Genomic DNA, 22,181 nt, shown 5'->3' with positions numbered 1-22,181 from the left:
GTAAATTATGTTACATAGGCTGGGTATCAATGGTACCAATGTTTGTGGAGACCCTTATTATCACTTTGGCTTCTGACAACCAACATTTTCCAGTTTAATAACGGGTTCCTTAAGGGTTAGTCCCACAATGTTTGTGTTACGTAACTGTCAGTCTCTCTCACACACACACACACACACACACACACACACACACACACACACACACACACACACACACACACACACACACACACACACACACATTAATCCTCTGCGCCTGCCACAAGCTGTGCTTCACAGTTCCTCCAGAGGCCTGTCCCGTGCAGTAAACCAAAGACATCTCTCCTCAGGCCTTGTAGAGGAGTTGTGGATGGGGGGTGGGTGGGTGTATGCATGTGTTTGGTTTTCATTGTCTTTTGAGTCAGAGCCCTGCCCGTGTTTACTTCTTCCTGATAAATATTTAATGGGACGCAGCGTTAAGATCAAAGCAAACCCGGCTGTCGTATTGTTAGGATTCCAAGGAGGGAACATCTAAATACTCCCACTCTGCTGCTCTCCTCGTTAGACGCCTCCAACGTAAACACAACCAATTTTTCAGCTTTCTCCAGTATTATTTTTAACTATGACTGTTCTTTCCATATTCTGGTAAAAGGTTTCTTGTTGATATTAATACAGTAACATGCTTTTGGAGGGCTCTATGCATTTTCAAGAGGCCCGACGTCCATGCCCAGTCGCCCAAAATGACAGGTATTCGCCCGAGTTAGACGAGGGCAAATAGCTGTCATTGCGGGTGACGGGATGGACGGAGGGACTCAGAAAAATGCATACCGCACGACAACAGCATGTTATTTGCATTATTATCACTTTTTACTGAGATACACAACACGTAATGCGTACTTAAAAAGTTGGCTCACTTTTGTCGTGTCTCGTGCTGTCTGGCGCGCGCGCTGCTCTCCCTCATCAAGCTGGCTGCTTTAGCTGCTGTTCATTGTCGTGCTATCCATGAGAAAAATCATCTGGAATATCCATATTGGGACCAAAACATACTTCTCGCCTTTTCATCTTTTCCTCTGCGGACAGTTCTTTTTTTTTCCCTCTGTGGACAGTTTTTTTTTTTTTTTTTTTCCCTCTGCGGACAGTTCTTGGGCTGCGCGCGCTATGACATCATTTGTTTATGCACAGCGGGTGGGTATAGCCAGATACCGTCGACGTAAATCTACGATACCGGCACAGCAACGCCCCGGTAAAGTGATAATGATGTTGATTAAAAGCGTGTATAATTTTTAAGAAATCTTAGCATGTACAACAGATTTTACACTAATTCAAAGTTAGTTGAAGTTAACAGTTGGCTCTCTGGGTGGGTTTTTCTTATTCTACACTTTTCTCGACGCGTCTTTATCCAAATGTACGGCGCATTCTATGTGGGTACGAAATCAGTATTGCCCATCAACATGATGGATCTTTGCAACGGATGAAGTTAAAATTTGTCATGGCTGCAATAATTGAAATTAAAATTACATGAGTACAACGGCCACCTTGTACACTTTGACACCTTCTTTTTTATTTAAAATTTTAATTTAATTACAGTTATAGTGACAGGTGACCACATTTAAAGTGGATTGAAGTAAGATTTCCAGCACTGACTTGAATTCTGCCACTCAGCAGAGAATCTGTGGGTGGACACATTCATGTCTACAGAGTCATTTTAGATATAGTTTTTGTCCCAGTCTGATCTCAAAGGTTTGTATTGGATCAGCATTTTTTTGACTAATTGGTATCGGCTTTGTTAAACAAGATCTGCTTGTGATCCGTTTCAGAAGCGACACACCGATGGATGTATCTGGCTTTGAGTCCAGTCTCACTCCATCAATATCAAAGTGTAAATTACTACTTGAAACTTGCTGATTGCGGTTGAAATTCCCTGTTACCTTCAGACAGTCTGGTTGTTTCAAATCACACATTTAATGTCACCTTTGACAATTTGCTTCACTGCTTTTATTCATCCAGTGTCGTCTTCTATAATACTACCTTGTTTATTGTTGGTTGGCAGCATGTTGGCCTATTACCACAGCAAACTGGATGTGAGGTTGTAGTATTATTCTTCTGTCTTGCCACACATTTTAATTAACATAACCAACACCTAGTGATCAGAATGAAAATGACATAATTGCAGCCCACTTTCTTTGAAGTATATACTGTTACAAGAGGTGCAGCAGTTACTATAGTTTCCTGAGTAAAATTTGTGTTTTTATATATATATATATATATATATATATATATACACACACTGAACAAAAATAGAAATGCACCACTTGTTTTTGCTCCCATTTTTTACGAGCTGAATTCAAAAGTCTAAAACATTTTCTATATAGGTTCAGGTTCAGGTGACTTTATTTGTACCCGTAGGTAGATTTGACTTGCAGCAAACAGAAAAGGGCGTCCATATTAGTCAGGCACAACAATAACAATGAAAACACTGAAAACACTAATGAAGAACATATGCAAAACAAAAGTACAACACAGACACAACCGGGTACTCATAAAAGCTTATTAAACCAGTAAAAACAAGCATCAGGAGAAACCGCTAAAAGACGGCCAGTATAAAACTTGATGTGCAAAAGGCAAATAAATAAATGGATAAATATGTGCAAACCCTGCTAAGATTTGCTCAAATGCACAATTGCCGCTGGAGCAAAACTACTCCTGTAGTGTTTTGTCCTACACCTTTGGACTTTGAACCTACGGCCAGAAGGTAGGAGCTGAAATTCCTTAGCCAGAGGGTGGGAGTCGGTAATTGTGATGCAGCTGGCTATCCACTGTAATTGTTTGGTGTACAAGGACTTTAAACTCAGCTGCGACTCGCCAATCAGCCGACTGGACCATTTAATAATCTGACCCAGTCTGTTCCTCTCCTTCAGTGTCAGACTGCCAAACTATGCCACCAAATAAAAAGATAAAACAGATTCAATAAAAACATGATAAAATAGCGTTAACATGGTTTGGCCAGTGTGGAAGTAGGACAGTTTTTTGAGGCAGAACAAGCACTGGTGCCCCTTCCTGCAAACCGCATATACACAAAAGACCTATGTTTCTCAAATATTGTTCACAAATCTGTCTAAATCTATGTTAGTGAGAACTCCTTTTGCCGAGATAATCATCCCACCTCATAGATGTGGCATATCAAGATGCTGATTAGACAGCATGATTATTCCACAGGTGTGCCTTAGACTGGCCACAATAAAAGGCCACTCTGAAATGTGCAGTTTTGCTTTATTGGGGGGTGTCAGAAAACCAGTCAGTTTCTGGTTTAAACACCATTTGCCTCACACAGTGCAACACATCTCCTTCGCATAGTGTTATGGTTCGGCGTGGATGAAGGACGAACCCAAAAGCAGGTAGCAGAAAAGGTACGTTAGAAAAGAGATTTATTTACAATGAGTTCAAATACTGAGGTTAATGAGTCGAGTGTATGGCAATCTAGCTGCGTGGAGACCGGCCCGCTCAGTGGTGGAACCAGGGGAACCGCAGCCCAGATGTCTTCAGTTCAGGTGGAAGGGACCCGGAGCCAGGTGGCCGCCTGCAAGCTGTCGACTTGACTGGGTAGGAGAGACAGAGGAGTGAGTGCTGAGCCGGTCACTTCCAGAAGTGATTCTCAGTCAGTCAGTGACAAACTATCACAGCTGGTCTAGGAGTGCAGTTGTTAGACAGAGTGATACAGTTCAGATTCTTCAAGTTATGTTTTATCATAAAGGTTCACAGTTCAGTTTGAATCAGTGATAACTGATTGCAGCTGGTCCAAATAAGCAGACGGCCAGAAATCAGTTCAGTTGCTTCTTAGTGTTTATCAGGAAAAGTTCACAGTTCAGTTGTATTATATTCCAAGCAGAGTTCAGTGTGAAGCGGCTCGTGTGAGCAAAGGTGAACAAACACTTAGCTGGTAGATGCAGAGTGTGTGAGCTCCGCGCACAGGCTGTAGGTCAAGCTGGTCTCGGTGTGGCAGCAACGAGGACGAAGTCAGCTCTAAGATGAGGCTCAGACAGGTGGTGTATAGAAACACCCAAAAAGTCACAAAAATTCTATTTCTGGAAAAATAGAGAGGCTAAGCTTACCGTGGAAGATTAGCAGAGATTCTGGCAAAGATGGAATGGGGAGCCGGGGTTCTTATGCAGGTGCTGATTGGATGAAGATCAGGTGTGTCGATCAGTTTGCAGTGTGCCACCTGTGCAGAGGGGGGAAAAAGGAGCAGCAGGAACAGAGCAGGCAGCCCACAACAGTACCCCCCCCAATGGGACCTACCAGGGCGATCAGGATGGTCTCAATAGAAATCACTGATGAGGGAAGGGTCCAAGATGAGCCCCCGCCGGACCCAGGAGCGTTCTTCAGGGCCATAGCCCTCCCAGTCCACCAGGTACTGGAAGCCCCGCCCCCGACGGCGTACGTCCAAGATCTTCCAGACGATGATGACTGTCCACTATCCAGGCAGGGGGTGGCGAAGGAGCAGGAGGACACAGAGGACTAGAGTGGACAGGCTTCAATCTGGAAACGTGGAAGACCGGGTGGATCCACATGGAACTAGGAAGACAGAGCCGGACGGCCACTGGATTGACCACCCGGTCTACAACAAAAGGTCTGATGAAGCGGGGAGCCAGCTTCGGAGAGTCCGTAACCATAGGAATGTCCCGCGATGAGTCACACCTCCTGCCCGGGTTGATAAGCGGGGGCGGGAGCCAGATGCCGGTCCGCATGTACCTGTGTCCGGGTCCAGGTCTTCAGCAGAGCAGAGCCGGCCATCTTCCACACCCGACGGCATCTCCTGAGGTGGAGCTGCACCGAGGGAACGGAGACCTTGGATTCCTGGGAAGGAAACAGTGGGGGCTGATAACTCAAAGAAACATCAAAAGGTGAGAGTCCAGTGGCTGAGGATACCTGGGAGTTGTGTGCATACTCCACCCAGGACAGGTGTTGACTCCAGTCAGTCGGGTGGGCGGCGGAGACGCACCGTAGGGTGAACTCCAGGTCTTGGTTCGCCCACTCTGCCTGCCCGTTGGTCTGAGGATGGAACCCGGACGACAGGCTGACCGAGGCCCCGAGAGCAGCACAGAAACTCTGCCAGACTTGCGAGGTGAACTGAGGACCACGGTCAGATATGATGTCCAGAGGTATGCCATGCAGCCGGATGACGTGGAGGACTAAAAGGTCCGCGGTCTCCTGGGCGGTTGGTAGCTTCGGCAGGGGCACAAAGTGGGCAGCTTTGGAGAACCGATCCATGATTGTGAGGACGACTGTGTTACCCTGGGATGGAGGTAGTCCGGTGACAAAGTCCATCCTGAGGTGTGACCAAGGACGTCCCAGGGACCTGGAGAGGTTGCAGGAGACCAGCGGGAGGTTGATGTGAAGTTTTTTCACGAGCACAGACCGAGCAGGCTTGGACAAATTCTCTCACATCGGCCTGTGCAGAGGGCCACCAGAAGCGGCAGTGGAGGAGGTCTAGGGTACTGTGGACCCTGGGATGACAAGACGGCTTCGAAGAATGACAGAATTGGATGACTTGAGACCGGACCTCAGGTGGAACAAAAAGCCGACCCGGTGGCCCTCCCCCAGGGTCTGGATGGCGGGTGAGGGCTTCCTGGACGGCTCGCTCGACATCCCAGGTCAGTGCCCCCACAATCATGGATCGAGGAAGGATGGTCTCAAGAGTCTGAAGTGGTTCCTTGGTGGAAGAGAATTGCCGAGAGAGTGCATCAGGCATGGTGTTCTTGCTGCCGGGATGGTAGGAAATGGAAAAGTTAAATCGTCCAAAGAACAATGACCACCTGGCTTGCTGGGAGTTCAAACGTTTGGCAGACTGGATATACTCAAGATTGCGATGGTCTGTCCAAACGATGAACGTAACTGCGGCCCCCTCCAGCCAATGTCTCCACTCAGCTAGCGCCTCCTTAACGGCGAAGAATTCCCGGTTACCCACGTCATAGTTTCTCTCAGCGGGGGTCAGACGTCGTGAGAAATATGCGCAGGGATGTACCCGATTGTCTGTCTCTGACCTCTGAGATAACACGGCTCCTAACCCTGTGTCCGAGGCGTCAACTTCAATGATGAGCTGGCTATCCGGGTCTGGCTATGTGAGGATTGGAGCGGTGACGAATCGTTCCTTTAGCAAAGAAAAGGCGGTGTCAGCCTGAGGTGTCCATTGAAAAACGTTTTTTGAGGACGTGAGTGTAGAGAGGGGGGCTGCGATCTGACTAAAACCGCGAATGAAGCATCGGTAGAAATTCACGAAGCCCAGGAATTCCTGTAATTTTTTAACACTGGATGGAACTGGCCACTCCACGACTGCTTTGACCTTGGCCGAGTCAGGTTTGACCTGATTGTGAGAAATGATGCCCAAAAAAGACACAGCGAGGTTAAACTCACATTTTTCTGCTTTGACAAATAACCTGTTCTCTAACAGTCGCTGGAGTACCAAGCGCACATGTTTGGTGTGGGCTTGAAGGTTCAGTGAAAAGATCAGGATGTCGTCCATTTAAATGAAAACAAATCGGTTTAGAAAATCACGCAGCACATCGTTAACGAGTGCTTGGAAGGTGGCAGGTGCGTTGGTGAGACCGAAGGGCATGACCAGGTACTCAAAATGTCCCAAAGGTGTATTAAAAGCAGTTTTCCACTCGTCCCCCTCCTTGACAAGCACCAGGTGTTAAGCATTGCGGAGGTCCAATTTGGTAAATATGGTCGCCCCATGCAAGGAGCTAAATGCCGAATCAAGAAGTGGAAGTGGGTACCGATTGCGGACCGTGATGGCTTTTAGCCCCCTGAAGTCAGTGCAGAGCTGATCAATCAATAGAGCTGATCAGAATTGAGTATGTAAAAATTGAGCATGAAATTGAGCATGTAAAAACCAGTCCATTACTTTTTGAGATGTCTTGTTCACAAACAACCGGCAATGATCACATAAACGTTGCCCTCCTCCGTCCATTGGCATACATGATTAGTTATGCTATCTGTTAATTTTGTGATACTTACAGTCTCACACTATAAAGCCCCCGTCACTCATAGCAAGATTGTGCAGGAACCAGGCCGACACAGCAAGTATGGTCACGATGTGGACGCAGTCGGGAGGGAAAGAGGCATGGTCAACCATGTGAGACCTCCTTGTGCACACCTGTGGGATGCAGCTCAAACATATTGTAGACAAAAGTCAGATGCCACTAACTTTGGAGCACTCTCTCACTCACACACACACACACACACATACATCCATCTTCGCTCATCCTCACATTCTCAGCGCTAAACTGACCTTTCATCAGTAAGAGGGTGCGCTGGCAGGAGTGTGTGCATGTACGTGGGTAGAACAAGTGATCCTAACAGCGTGCGAGTGTGTGGCCAAAATGTTCGCTCAGCTGCGTGTATGTGTGTTCATAATGGCTGTAGGAGCCACTTCATGTGCACAGGAGCTGTCCATCCAGAGAGCCCACATATAAAGGCTGACAGCTGTTAGTGATTGCCTTCTTCTGTACAGTCCAGCAAAAAATCCCTTTAGGTGTTTGATCAGTATATACTTGCATTGCTAGATTGTATTCTTTCAGCTAGACTCCATAACTGCTGCTGAACTGTGCTGGCAGTGCGCCAACTTCCCAGATGTGTGCAACATTATTCAGATGCAGCCAACAAACTTTTTCTTCTCTTTGTTTTAACTCTTTGTGGCCATTTTACTTGATATGCATTTTAATGCAACTGTAGTTGGATTATCGTGCGGGACAGCGCTTCAGATGGGATTTATGTATGCCAGAGGTGGATTATGCATTTGTGAGCCGATTGATCCCCGCACACAGCACAGCCAGGTGAAAGGGACTTCACCAGCTGTCTTCGATGCGCTGCGGAACGCAGGGTACAGGAGGTGAGTTGCATATTTATTTACATTGTCATGGGCTGGGGAAACATTTCCACATCATACCTACTACAGACGTCGTAGGTGAACATGTAATAATATGTGTATTATAGCGGTGACATCCTGTTCAGCTTCATTGCAGGGCGCTGCACCGAGCCACTGACGTGCCCAGACTGCTACATACTTGTTATTACATATCAACATTTCCTTTGCCCTACCTGGCCAGGGTACAGTGGAAGTGGACAAACGTGGCACAACATGCCGGCAGACTTTGCTGTGACCGATCCATCTCAGAGCTCAATCAACCGCACTGGGCACTGTTTGTGGTCAGTTTTTGGAACTCACAGAACAACCACATCAGTGCACGTACTGAGAAAATACTATCCAAGGACACTACTCCTTTAATGAGTTAAACAAATCAGTGTTTAAACTAATTTGTCAGTTTTGTAGTAAATTTAACAAATTAATGTGATCCAGTGTGTGTGTTTTTGTGCTCATAAGTATGTTACCAGCATTATACGCCTCTTCAAAAATATATTTTGGCTACCATGTATATATGTTTCAACGTTTGCTGTTGTACAAATGACTTGAATCCATTTTTTAATGAACCATTAAAATGAGTAAAGCTATATAATGTGTTTGACGTCTGAATGCATTTGGCTGGTTTCACATCTTTTTTGTTTAGAGTTTGTACAATATATGTGCAGAATACACATCATTTAGGCGTTTCTGTGGATGTAGTGTCTGCTCAGCCTCTCAGCTGAATATTTTATTCTCCACAATACTCTATTCCTCTGTTGCAAGCTTTGATGTCCTTTTAATATTTGAAAAGCTTGCAGTGACTGGTCATTCACTTGCAACGCTGCATAAAAACGATACTTTTCTATTATTTATTGATAGACAGTAAGAAGCTTACGAAACCTTGAACAGCCAGAGAAAAGCCAGAAATGATTCCAGGAGCTCTGATCATAGTGCACCTGCTTGAAATGTAAATGTTTATGCTTTAAAATTTTAAGCTTTAAAATTTCACCTTAAAGTGAGACTAAAATATTGACAGAATTTTTGGGCATGTATAATTTTTGGAGAAATGTAGATATGCTCTCTTGATAGTTGACACTGTGCTCTCTGTCTGTCTTTGATCGGTATCTGAAGCGTGTATTAGCAGAGTACGATGCTTATGAAACGTTCCTTCGTTTCTCTTCCAGTAGAAATTTGGTGTCACATCAGCTTCAGTTAAGTGTTGAAGCCGTGAAACCTTTAGATGTTTCATTATGAATCATCTGCTCTGTTTAGTTGTACTGATTCAATTAAATGTTTAGTTAACCTTAACACCCCTGCTCCCACAGGTGACGAGGATGGTTGAATTAAACCAGCCACAAGTGATTCCTGGATGTAGTCCTTCGTGGCTTGACACTTTGGTGCTGATAGAGAATACAGCTTGCTCCTTGGCGGCATGGTTCCTGGCAGCAAGTCTGTGGCTCAGTCATAAGTTCTGTGGAGAGGCAGGGACTTGGCCTTAGCCTTACTGAAGACTGTGGCTAAATCATGGTAACAGGTTGGAACATTTGTTAAGTCAGGATTTGGATTGCACTGAGGCACCCTTCTCAGACCAGGCATGTGCACATGCAGTTCGGTCCCCAGGAAAGGATCTGCCCATTGGCCCAATCAAAATTTGGGTTATCTTTCTTGAACCGTTGATGACCTAAAATTTCCATATGAGACATATTGCCGAGGTGTGGAAGCACATTGTTTCTGTGTAACCATCTAGGAAGGAAACCTGCACAGACAGAGAATGGAGAGTGATTCTCCCTAAGGCGCTGTCCTCCACAAAGTTCACCTCCAGGGGTCATGGCAAGGGGAGTAGTCTAAGGCCCAAATTCCTGGCAAAAGATGAGTACAGGAGGTTAGCATCAGAATCACAGGAAGCATTTCTAAAGCACTTTGAGATGTAATCGTGGCTTTGCTCTTGTAGTGTTGTACTTCAGTGCTTACAAGGTTCTGACTCACCCTTACCGTAGACCTCTGCGAGGGCTGAGAACTACAGACCTGGCAGCCCAAAGCCAAGTGCCCTATTTGGCCACAGCAAAACCTCCGTCCCTCTCATTGACGATGCTGGTGCTCCTCTACTGATAGGCGGGTTTGCCCCATCTGCAATGGTTCCTCCATGCTGGTCTCTGCTGCACTGATGGTGGGCGTGGTCACACTAGAGGCTGTTCCCTGCAGATGCTCCTTCCCTTTGGCGTCGGTGATCCTCAACCGCTGAGGTGGCCCGCCTTCCGGTGTCTTTTGACAGCTTCCTGTCCACCCTTATGGCAAGAGTGATGAGAGAATCCAAAGCCTCCAGTAACTCAATGCCCTTAGTTGGTCCTTAATATTATCAGACAATCCTTAGAAAAAAACCATTGGTTATCGCAGCGGTGTTCCACTCACTCTTAGCGGTGAGGTTGCGGACAGCTATAGCATAATCACCCTTGCTTTAATATCAGTAAAGACCTCGCAGCTTTCCAACCCAGAGATGTGTGTGGAAACACCTGTTCGAACTCCTGAATGAAACTGTGGACTGACAAGCCGGTGTCGGATCTGCAGCTCCACTCTGCCATCAGCCATGGCCCAAGTCTCAGCACATCCTGACAGGTGAGATATAATGAACGCAATCTTTGCGTGGTTGGACGGAAAGGCTGAGGTTTGTAGTTCAAGGTGAAACGCTCTGGACGGAAAGTTGATTGCAAAAACCAGTGTCACTGACTTGGAGCAGACTCGCTCAGACGGGAGCACAGAGTCAACAAAGTCTCCTCCTGCTGTGTGAGTTTTTGTCCCTGAGCACGGAGCGTCAAATGGACCGGGATGGAGTCTGCTGTGTCCATTTTTAGACAGTTACTTCTGTCATGAACTTGGACTTAAAAAGGCAGGACATAACAGCAGGACTGGCTCTGATGTGTGGTGTGAGACAAAGCTTAATTCTAAAACAGTTGGAGGTCGGTACACAAAAAGGCAGGCAGTAATCAGCAGTGGTATCCAAATCATGAGACAATAATCAAGGTTAAAAAACAGGCAATAGGTTCAAGAACACAGCATGGCAAAAGGACGAACAAGGACTGAGAAATGCTGATGACACGAAGGAACGATGAACTGGCAGAGACATGACAAATACAGAAGGCTTAAATAGTGCAAGAGGTGAAAGGAGGAAATGAGGGACAGGTGTGAGAGAACATTCAGGAATGGGGCGTGGGAAAGAGATGGAAATCACACCCAGAACCAACCCCAGAGACAAGACAAGAACATGCAGTGAACATGAACACAAAGCAATACAAAATCCAGACATGAACATACTCCCACATGACACAAAAATAGCCCTAATGACATGTGCGCTGTCAAAAAATACTGTCCAAAAGTACCTTGTTACAGCACACTTTTCCACTTTGTGTCTGTCCATTTCAAATGAGCTCAGGCCCAGAGAAGGCGGCGGTGTTTCTGGATGTTGTTGATGTATGGCTTTTGCTTTGCATGGTAGAGTTTTAACTTGTACTTGTAGATGTAGCGACCAACTGTTAACTGGCAATGGTTTTCTGAAGTGTCCCTGAGCCCACGCAGTAAGATACTTTACACAATGATGCGGTTTTTAATGCAGTGCCGTCTGAGGGATCGAAGGTCACGGGCATTCAATGTTGGTTTTCGGCTTTGCAGCTTACGTGTAGAAAGTTCTCCAGATTCTCTGAACCTTCTGATTATATTATGGACTGTAGATGATGGAGTCCCTAAATTCCTTACAATTGAACATTGAGAAATTGTTCTTAAACTGGTGGACTGTTTTTTCACGCAGTTGTTCAGAGTCATGACCCTTGCCCCATCTTTGATTGTGAACAGCTGAGCCTTTTGGGGATGATCCTTTCATACACAATCATGACACTCACAATTAGTGTCCTCAGTTCCCAAATGCTTATTGAGTGTTGTTAGAAGGAAAGGTGATGTAACACAGTGGTACCACTGGGACAGTGGTATGCAATGAAAAGAAAATGAAGAGTTAAAAGAAAAATTCTGATCTAGAGCTAAAATTTGCTCACCTCTTCCTTGAATTGGTGTCAACTTTTTGAGTTTCTTTGTCGTCAGACAGACACGAGACAGGAGTGATCACATGACTCCCACCTTTTTCTCTAGCTGAACTAATAATTCTGTAATTCAAAATTTCATAAAGCAGCAAGTGTATTGAACACAACATCTGTGTGTGTCACATAGATGACTGGTTATCACTCTGTTGTCGTGGTAACTGGTTCATGTGATGGAAATGGAATGACTGCAGCCACTGATGTAATAAGAGACTAAAGGCGATTTTAACATTATGTAAGAGATTTATCCACCTTGTTATTCTCTCCCCCCCCCACACACATGCCCACTAAAGCATTTTTTTTTATCCTTTCTGCTGTTTTTGCAGGTCTTTTTCTGCATCACTGATAACAGGCTAGTTTGGTGATTTTCGCACTTCCAGTTTGTCCTCATAGAAGAATCATAGAATGTAGGATTTTTAAATAACACTCAGGGTGTTCCCATCAAGGCATATTGGGACTGACTTGAATCTGTGTGACTAAACACGAGTCCCACTCAGAGTGGTCTATGGTCCATTTTGGAAGTCATATATCGGCAGATGCTCTGTTCAATGCTTTTTAGGCCAACAGCAACGTGGCAGCGAGTTTCAAAGGCGTGTCTACGCTCCCCTTTGAAACACACACACACACACACACACAATGTCTACTTTTGAGGGATGACACTGGCGCTTCACTCCTGATACTGTAGATGTAGATTTTTCTTTGTTCTACTCTCGTCTCGGTGTTTGTTATAGAGTTTGTTGGCAACCTGTTAATGCATTACAGCCACAAACCCGGAAAGCGGTGAGTACTGCTACATCCCCATCCTGCATTAAACTTACTGGCTCAGAGTGGTGAGAAGTAAAATGCCAAAACCATCAGGGTGCATAGGATTCATGCTCAAAGTACACATACAAAGAAAAGATATATGAAACCAATCTGACTTAAAAAACTGTTCGTATTCTCATCTGCAAGCAAATTCAATACCTGCTAAATATTCAAGCGTGCACCAGAAGCCTGAAATGTGCACTAATCATGGCAGCTGAGAGGAAGGTCAGGAAAATAAACTTTTTCTCTGAATGAAATTTGAGCAGTGTAAGTAACATGGGCCCATTTTTACTTTTTTAATTGCAGGTTGGAAACTATTTGTTTCCTGCCACTAGCAGGAAGCAGGACTTCACACTTTGTCCAAATGATTGCAGTAATCCAGTCATGTCCACCACTAATATATTTACATTTCAGCTGCTACGCTGCATGTCACCGCGGGTGAAATATTAAACGTGCTGTTTGACGTGGGAACTGAGTCGGATTTTATATTTAACAACTGAACAAAATCCCTATGGAATGATTAGCGCTCACTATCACGAATAAAAAAAGCTATTATTTTAAAATTCATGATAAAGTGCATGTGTATGTGATGTGTGTTATTTAGTGAAATTTAATGTATAAGTTATGATTCGCCACATGTTTTCACACAGCGTATGTGTTTAAATGGTCTTGCACCTCGTTTAGGTCCCATTTTGTGCACGTGCAACTCTTAGAAATGAGACCCCAGATCCTCTTTTCTTTGAAATGAATATTACTACAATTCTGCAGTGGAATTGAAGAGAGACATTAAAAAACAAATATTGTTTCTTTATTTTGTTTAAAGGAAAAAAAAACATTATGGAGGGAGTTTGGATTACAGGTAGTTTTTGCTTAGTTCATTGAAGATCTGTTCAGTTGTCAAGCACATACCTGTACGCTACATGCTAGATTGTTCAGCAAGTTGCATTCCTGAGGATTACTGTTTTCTGGAGCATAAATCACACCTTTTTTTTGTTCCCTTGTTTTTCATTCGAGGTCGTCACAGCACCCTAACCACCAAGCACCGAACCACTTTACCTCCACCCCTACTTACTTTTTTCTTTGTCATCGGATTTTTAATTTGGAGGTTTTGTGCATTGTTGTAGTGTACTTTTTATTATTCCCATTTATTATTTTATTATTGCTGTTTAAAGTTTTTTTGATTTAAGGGGTGTTGGACAAGCGGTTTGTGCGTTTGTTTCAGTGCAAAAGGGTCCACCCCTGCCCACTTCTCCATGTAATGTGAAGTTGCATCAGTAAGGGCATCCGGCGTCAATCTTGTGCCAAAACAACATGCAGATCCACCTTGGATCTGCTGTGGCAACCCCGAGTGGGAAAAACAAGGATGCAGCCAAAGGGACTCAGTATATTAGCATTTTAATTCCTGGGAAAGCCCTATACATGCAAATAGTTCTAGTTATTATTATCAATAATAGCTTATGTGATTTATTTATTTTTTTGGTCCCAGGACCACTCAAAGGAATAAGAATTTAAAAAAGCTCCACTTATACAATGGAAAGTACAATAATTTTATTGTTGAATTAAATACAGTGCTCTGCGTCTATCCAAAATGTTAAACCTCAATAAACCTCAAAGCTGAATGTTCAACAAAGGAAAAGTGAGTTTTGCCTTTCTCAGGGGAATATATCTGTACACAATTATTTAAACCTCAAAGCTGAATGTTCAACAAAGGAAAAGTGAGTTTTGCCTTTCTCAGGGGAATATATCTGTACACAATTATTGCAGAACTATTAGTGAGAAGAATTATTATTTAACTTGTGTACGTGAGATTGTCTAAGAAGGGGGTCTGCAACCTTTACTGAAACAGACCCTTAAAATGAATGAATAAATATAGCTTATAAAGTTTATACACACACACATACATACATATATATATATACACACACATAGTATATAAAAGTTTAGATGTTATCTCGGGTAACTCATACAACAGCTACAGTAATAGTTCAGACCTGTAGAATGTGTGGACATTCCACAGATAAATGTTCTGTTCTTCCAAAGTGACGTCTGCACACTTTCACTGTAAAATATCCGCTCACGAGCAGGAAGCTGAGGAAGCAGGGAGAGGAGAAGGTGACAAGACAAGGAGACAGTGATAAATGTGAGGGTGGTAATCAGAGACAAGAAGGTCAAGAGTAGATGGGGTAGAGGAGTGTTGAAGAAATGTAAACAGGATATAAAAAGGAAAATGTGAAAGAAAAAGCATGAAGGACTTGGGTAAAAATGACAACAGTTCAAATGGGTACATTTGTCTGTTATGTGGCATCCCGCTATCGTACAAGTTGATTTTGGTTTTATGTTACAAAGTTAACGTTCCTGTGACCAGTCTTACGAGAGCATTGTGCTGTCATTTGAACTTTTGCAAGAGGTGAACACATGGAGGTAAATAAACAGACTTATAATGTTAATGTTGCCATCGACTGGTTCATCGATGTAGTTATATGTTTTACTTTAAAATCATTTTCCAAGTCATATTGGTTATTTGTTACACTCCTAGTTTTTACATAGTGCAGGTAGCTGAGTAGGTCAGGAGCTGGCCTGCTAACATGTAGACCTGGATTCAAATCCTGCTCAAGTTGCCTCTGTGTGTCCTTGGACAAGACACTTAATAGTGGGTCATCTTAGTCCACCCTGCTGTAAGTGGATACTGACTTCAGCTGGGGAAGTAACCTGCATCAGACTGGTATCTTGTCCAGGGGGAGTCATTAATTTAACCTTTATTCACCAGATTAGTCCCACTGAGATCAAGATCTCTTTTGCAAGGGAAACCTGGGCAATTATAAAGTTTCCAATCCTCCTAACCTGCATGTCTTTAAACGTGGGAGGAAAATGGAGCATCTGGAGAAAACCTACCAAACACGGGGAGAACATGCAAACACAGAAAGGCCACAGGTAGGAATTGATCATGACCTTCTTGCTGTTAGGGAAAAGTGTTAACCACTAAACCACCGTCCTGCCATAGACCTGCTTGATGTTAAGGAACTAGGAGATGAACCGTGTTTTCTGGAATATAACTTACATTTTTTTTTTTTTTTTTTAGTTTGGGAGGCCTTGCTACTTATGCGCTGGTGCAACTTATATTCTGAAATATCAGACATTCATTCTTAATAAGAATAATTGTAATGAGTATTTATGTAGGATTTTCCCAGGAATCAAAGCACTAAACAAAATAGACTCTAATAATGAAAGAATAAATGGCAATAATAAAAAGTACAGTACAAGAGTGCACAAAAATCCCAACTTAAAGAGCTTATGCTACAGAAAAAGGTGAGACTTATTCTCCAATGCGACTTATACTCCAGAAGATACAATATATAGGAAATACTGTTCTAGTTTTTAGGCTTCGTGGTTATCACCTAAGTTGCTGCATTTACATGGAACGTAATAATCCATAAATAATCAAAGTGTTTGAGAATCTGAATGAAAACATCTCAAGATGTCATGAACTCTCATGTAGTAGCTTGATATGATCACAAATCTGCTGCGAATGAGGAGTGGTGTTGTCCAGTAATAATCCCTTATTTTAGGAAATGAATAGCAGTGTAAGCACACAGTCAGGTGATCCTCTTAAAGGAGGAACTTCCTGTGCATGCTCATCGCTTACCTTCTACTGGAAGATCATCTTCATCACCTGAGGGCTTTTTGGAAGCTTAAATTAGCTATAGAGATTTTTTGGAGACAAGTAGAGGGAAGATAAATTAGATCTTTTGTGTCTTTCAGTGACGAGAAACAGACTGTTCAAGGACTTGTTTGGTAATTTGTCTGGTTCCAGCTTTTGCCTTGCAGTGGTTTGTGTGGTCATTCTGTATTGTACCAGTGTTGTTGTTGTTGTTTTTTTAACTGTCAGTTGAACAGTTAAGCAGTTTGACTGTATTCTTTAAGGATCTGGGAATTAATAATGAAAAATCTTCACTATCTAACATTTTTCAGGACAAACGATTGATTCATCATGAAATACCTGCGGCAGGCTGGCGTGTAGTGAGTGTTTTGGCAGCACACTTCATGACTGTCATCACAGTAAGCGACTGAATAGAATTTGTCAGGTGGCGTGTTGGCGTGGTGCTCTGATGATAATGGGAAAGATGATGGCTCCTCTGAAGATGATGATGATGATGACGATGGTGGTGGTGATGATCACAGTGCTGCTTCATATGTGTACCGTGGCAGTAACGGAGGATGATGGCCTTAAACTGAGCGGTCTGATAGCGAGCTGTTGAAATTGGAGCGAGATGCTGTTTGTTGATGTGATCGATGACCCGCTTTGCCTTTTCCTGTAAAGGTCACAATATCACAAACACTTCTGGATCTGTTTTGATTATATGGTGTCTTTGTTCTGCAGTGTCTCACAGTTTCCCGGCCCAAGTGGTGTTTGTCTGCCTCATTTTGGGCAGGCTTTTGTTGTGTCCACAGAGTGCCTACTGCAATCTTTATTGGTTCCCAGTGGGTCAAGCAGAGTTCCTGACCCCATTTCCTGCTGTTGTTGTTAGAGACATTCAGGCCGTAGGCTGCGGAGAGCGCACACAGCCCGGAGGAGCTTCCTGTCACTGCTGCCTACAACACCACTCCATTTGTCATTGTTCACCACATCTTTTTCCCCCCTGTCTATCAAAATCTGAATCCCTCTCTCTGGACCATGAGGTCAGGTCTGGGCTGGAAGGCAGGTGATGGTTTGTCTTATCATGAGCTGTGGGATTTTTTGCAGTCTGTCATTCTGGAATTGTCAAGATAAAAAGGGCCATTCCAACATTTTGACATCTGAGCAAAATATCAAGAATATGCATATGTGTTAACTGGCATTGTTTTTCTAAACTGTATAATTGAAAACGAAGAATGAAAAACACTTTCTCCACAAGCTTCAGGTCATTCTTTTAGGCTTTGAAAATAAATAATCTTAGACTATCTAATCCATCAACGCAAACAGTTTAACCTTTTATTCTAGCTCAAATTTTACGAGGGTAGGCTGAAAAGTTCTAAGGCTCACTATAATACAGTTACTGCATTACTCCTTCATGGTGAGACTTAGAACTTTTCAGCCTACCCTCGTACTTTTACCTGCATCTCCAAAGGCAGAGTAGACCTGCGAAGTCCATGTGTGCATCTATTTGTCTGCATATTCATGCAGACAAACACATGATATCTTGACAAACAGTTTGGGTATTAAAGTCAAATTTGGTACACAAGGTCACCTTACTAGACCTTTGAAAGATTCAGTGTTGGACTCATTTTAATTCTAATTGTGGCCATGAATGTCACAGATTTGTATGGTGCCTTGGTGTGTCTCAGGAAGAGGCAAAGCTGTGTGCAAAATTTCCCCAGACATGATTTTCCTAATTACCTTTATATATATATATATATATATATATATATATATATATATATATATATATATATATATATATATATATATATATATATATATATATATATATATATGTGTGTGTGTGTGTGAGGAAAATAAGTATTTGAACACCCTGCGGTTTTACAAGTTCTCCCACATAGAAATCATGGAGGGGTCTGAAATTTTCATCTTAGGTGCATTTCCACTGCGAGAGATATAATCTAAAAAAAAATCCGGAAATCACAATGTATGATTTTTTAATAATTTATTTGTATTTTACTGTTGCAAATAAGTATTTGAACACCTGTGAAAATCAATGTTAATATTTGGTACAGTAGCCTTTGTTTGCAATTACAGAGGTCAAACGTTTCCTGTAGTTTTTCACCAAGTTTTCACACACTGCAGCAGGGATTTTGGTCCACTCCTCCATGCAGATCTTCTCTAGATCTTTCAGGTTTGGAGTTTCAGCTCCCTCCAAAGATTTTCTATTGAGTTCAGGTCTGGAGACTGGCCAGGCCACTCCAGGACCTTGAAATGCTTCTTACGGAGCCCCTCCTTAGTTGCCCTGGCTGTGTGTTTGGGGTCATTGTCATGCTGGAAAACCCAGCCATGACCCATCTTCAATGCTCTTACTGAGAGAAGGAGGTTGTTTGCCACAATCTCACAATACATGACCCCATCCATCCTCCCTTCAATACGGTGCAGTCGTTCTGTCCCCTTTGCAGAAGCGCACCCCCAGAGTATGATGTTTCCACCCCTATGCTTCACGGTTGGGATGGTTTTCTTGGGGTTGTTCTCATCCTCTAAACATGGTCAGTGGAGTTGATTCCAAAAAGCTCTATTTTGGTCTCATCTGACCACATGACCTTCTCCCATGCCTCCTCTGGATCATCCAGATGGTCACTGGTGAACTTCAAACAGGCCTGGACATGTGCTGGCTTGAGCAGGGGGACCTTGCTGCCCTGCAGGATTTTAAACCATGACAGCATCATGTGTTACTAATGTAATCTTTGTGACTGTGGTCCCAGCTCTCTTCAGGTCATTGACCAGGTCCTCCTGTGTAGTTCTGAGCTTTCTCAGAATCATCCTTACCCCACAAAGTGAGATCTTGCATGGAATCCCAGACCGAGGGAGATTGACAGTCATTTTGTGTTTCTTCCACTTTCTAATAAATAATCATAACAGTTGTTATGTTGTTATGTTGTAGACCAGCCTTGTGCAGGTCTACAGTTTTGTCCCTAGTACCCTTAGACAGCTCTTTGGTCTTGGCTATGGTGGACAGGTTGGAGTGTGATTGATTGAGTGTGTGAACAGGTGTCTTTTATACAGGTAACAAGTTCAAACAGGTGCAATTAATACAGATAAAGAGTGCAGAATAAGAGGGCTTCTTAAAGAAAAATGAACAGGTCTGTGAGAGCCAGAATTCTTGCTGGTTGGTAGGTGTTCAAATACTTACTTGCAGCAGTAACATACAAATAAATTATTAAAAAAAATCGTACATTGTGATTTACGGATTTTTTTTTTTTTTTTTTTTTTTAGATTATGTCTCTCACAGTGGACATGCACCTAAGATGAAAATTTCATACCAATCCATGATTTCTAAGTGGGAGAATATTGTTCAATATGTTCAAATACTTATTTTCCTCACTGTGTGTGTGTGTATATATATATATATATATATATATATATATATATATAGATATAGATAGATATAAAGGTAATTATTAAGTATAAACATTATGGTTATTAAGTTATTTTTCATTCAGTATCTCTTAAGGAAAGAGGATTTCAGAACTTCATTTGGAGCCAAAACTTAAAATTCAAAGGTTAGGAAATGTTAACGTCTGGTGTCAAGGCTGGAGCATACTTGAAAGTATACTCTGTCCAGAGAAACAACCGCAGGTTACTCGTGCCAAAAACCACAAGACAGAGTGTTATTATTGAATTAATTTGTCAAGAAGTGTAATTATCTACAAACTCAATATTTTTTTCTTGTTGACAGTTATTTTTATGAAGAGCTCCAGCAGATGCTTTGTTTTGCAGCAAAACAGAGTTAATGTTTTATGTTGCCAGGACGGGTTTTGTCATCGCTTTCCCTGACCCCAGGGTAAGGACTCAGTGTCTTTGTTTTTCTCCAGGTTGCAGCCGGAGACATTGGGTATCTGCCCTCATGGTCCTGCTCTCACCATGCAGGGGAGGGAGGGTGATGCACAGACTCTTACCACCAAGCTCTACAGCCGCTATGATCTAGATGACCTGGATGTTGCCTGGTTGGAGCTGGTCAACCAGGAGTTCAGACTGATGGGTGAGTGGAAAGCCATTAACACCATATACGATTTTGCAGGTATACACAGCAGTGTCAACACTACACAGTAAAATGTCACATTGGTAATAGCGGTGTAACAGATCATAGTTGAGCCGTAATTTGTATGGACCGCTCCCCTGCGATTCAGAACACATATGAGCCACGGATTAATTGCAGTTTACATAAGTGTGATGTCGTGTCCTGGTAACTTGTTTTAAAATCACAATCTGAGTGAAACAGATGCAGCTGCACTCACACAACTTGTTTAAAAAAAAAAACTAAATAAAAAAATCAACATCACAGAGAGACTTAAGCTCCTGCTGTCACTGTACACTCACGCAACCTGTTACAGCCTCATGCTTTGCTGCACCAAACAGGCTCAGCGCACTTCTACAAAAATAATCTCTGTTGACATTAAAGGGATTGAGGACAAAGTGTCTGCTGTCTCTTGAATGTGCAGCCATGAGCACATTGAACCACACCTCACACTTGAAGTGCATGCACAGCCGAGGTGGCTGAAAGTCCACAGCTCTGGAAAAATAACCAGCTCCATTTTCTCCATTTTGTACTTTTCATGATTTTGGCATAGGCTGTTTTTTATTCACTGATACTGATGTTCATATTGCAGTTTAACACAAAAATTGAACATTTTATTTTTAAAATATTATATAAAACATTGAACACTTTCATTCACTCATTAAATTACTTAAAAAAATAAAAGCCAAAGTTCTATGTCTCTTTTTTTTTTTTTTTTTTTTTGTTGATCCGAAAAATGTTCCAATCTATGGCTTAAAAAACTGTATCCAAGCCAAACCATGTTTTTTGTAATCCATAACACCTCTCATTGGGAATATGAGCCCAGAGCCCTTAAGTAATGTTTGTAATAGAGGGTCAGAGAAGCTAAGCATTGTGTGAGTTTGTTAATTCTCTGTGCGCACATAGTGCACTTTGTCCACCACATACCCATGGGCAGTGACAGGTGTGTCTGTGACTCAATGCTTGGTGTTTAAAGCACTCTGTGTGCTTCCACAAGCAGGAGGTAGCATACATGTTCTCAAATCTGTTTCAGTGTCCTTGTCAGAAGAATAATGAAATGCCTGGAATCAGAGGTCTTTTTTTTAGCACAGATTTGCACAAACATGTGCAGCTGTGTGACTAAGCTTTCTGCTTAGAGGCTCTAAATATGCAAACATTGTCCGTCTTCAGAAATTTTGCCTCTTTACTATTAATCTGCTTGATGACCATTAATCCACTTGTGTTTTACTCACGAGGGGGAAACTGACGAGCATTTGGTCTGTAAGAGAGCTGGCACGTCTGCCATGTCGTTGTACTTCAACTTTAGACGACACACCAGAATCTGACAAAAGGTGGCTGCTATGAAGAGATTCACAAAACCTTATCAACTGCTTATGAACTGTGAAAACTATTTTTTTTAAAAAAGCAATATTATATGGCTGTGACGCTATGACGATTTCTGGTCTAATATTTTCCCACGTCAGACCGGTTACCATCGGTCTGGAATGCGTATCACATTCGTTACAAACCAGAAAGCTAAAACCCATCCATCCATCCATTTTCTTCCACTTTATCCGAGTCGGGTCGCGGGGGCAGGAGCTCAAGCAAAGCTGCCCAGACCTGCCGATCCACACACACCTCCCCCACCTCCTCCGGGGGAACCCCAAGGCGTTCCCAAGCCAGCCAAGCGATGTAGTCCCTCCAGTGTGTCCTGGG

At 42.9% G+C, this 22,181-nt stretch overlaps 1 protein-coding gene across 2 annotated transcripts in view; it reads left to right on the top strand.

The window, feature by feature from the left end:
• The window catches only part of jade2 (jade family PHD finger 2), a 647,761-nt gene that overhangs the window by 345,724 nt on the left and 279,856 nt on the right, over window positions 1-22,181 (top strand). For both annotated transcript variants that reach the window (XM_034177959.1, XM_034177958.1), the window contains exon 5: window positions 20,284-20,450. In XM_034177959.1, the coding sequence (XP_034033850.1) occupies window positions 20,284-20,450 (167 nt within the window). The remainder of the gene's footprint in view (window positions 1-20,283; window positions 20,451-22,181) is intronic.

This window comes from Thalassophryne amazonica, chromosome 9, assembly GCF_902500255.1.
Source record: "Thalassophryne amazonica chromosome 9, fThaAma1.1, whole genome shotgun sequence".
In the NCBI taxonomy this organism is placed as follows: Eukaryota; Metazoa; Chordata; class Actinopteri; order Batrachoidiformes; family Batrachoididae; genus Thalassophryne; species Thalassophryne amazonica.
Note: the sequence above shows the minus strand (reverse complement) of the source record. Positions and strands in the feature narration are given on the sequence as shown.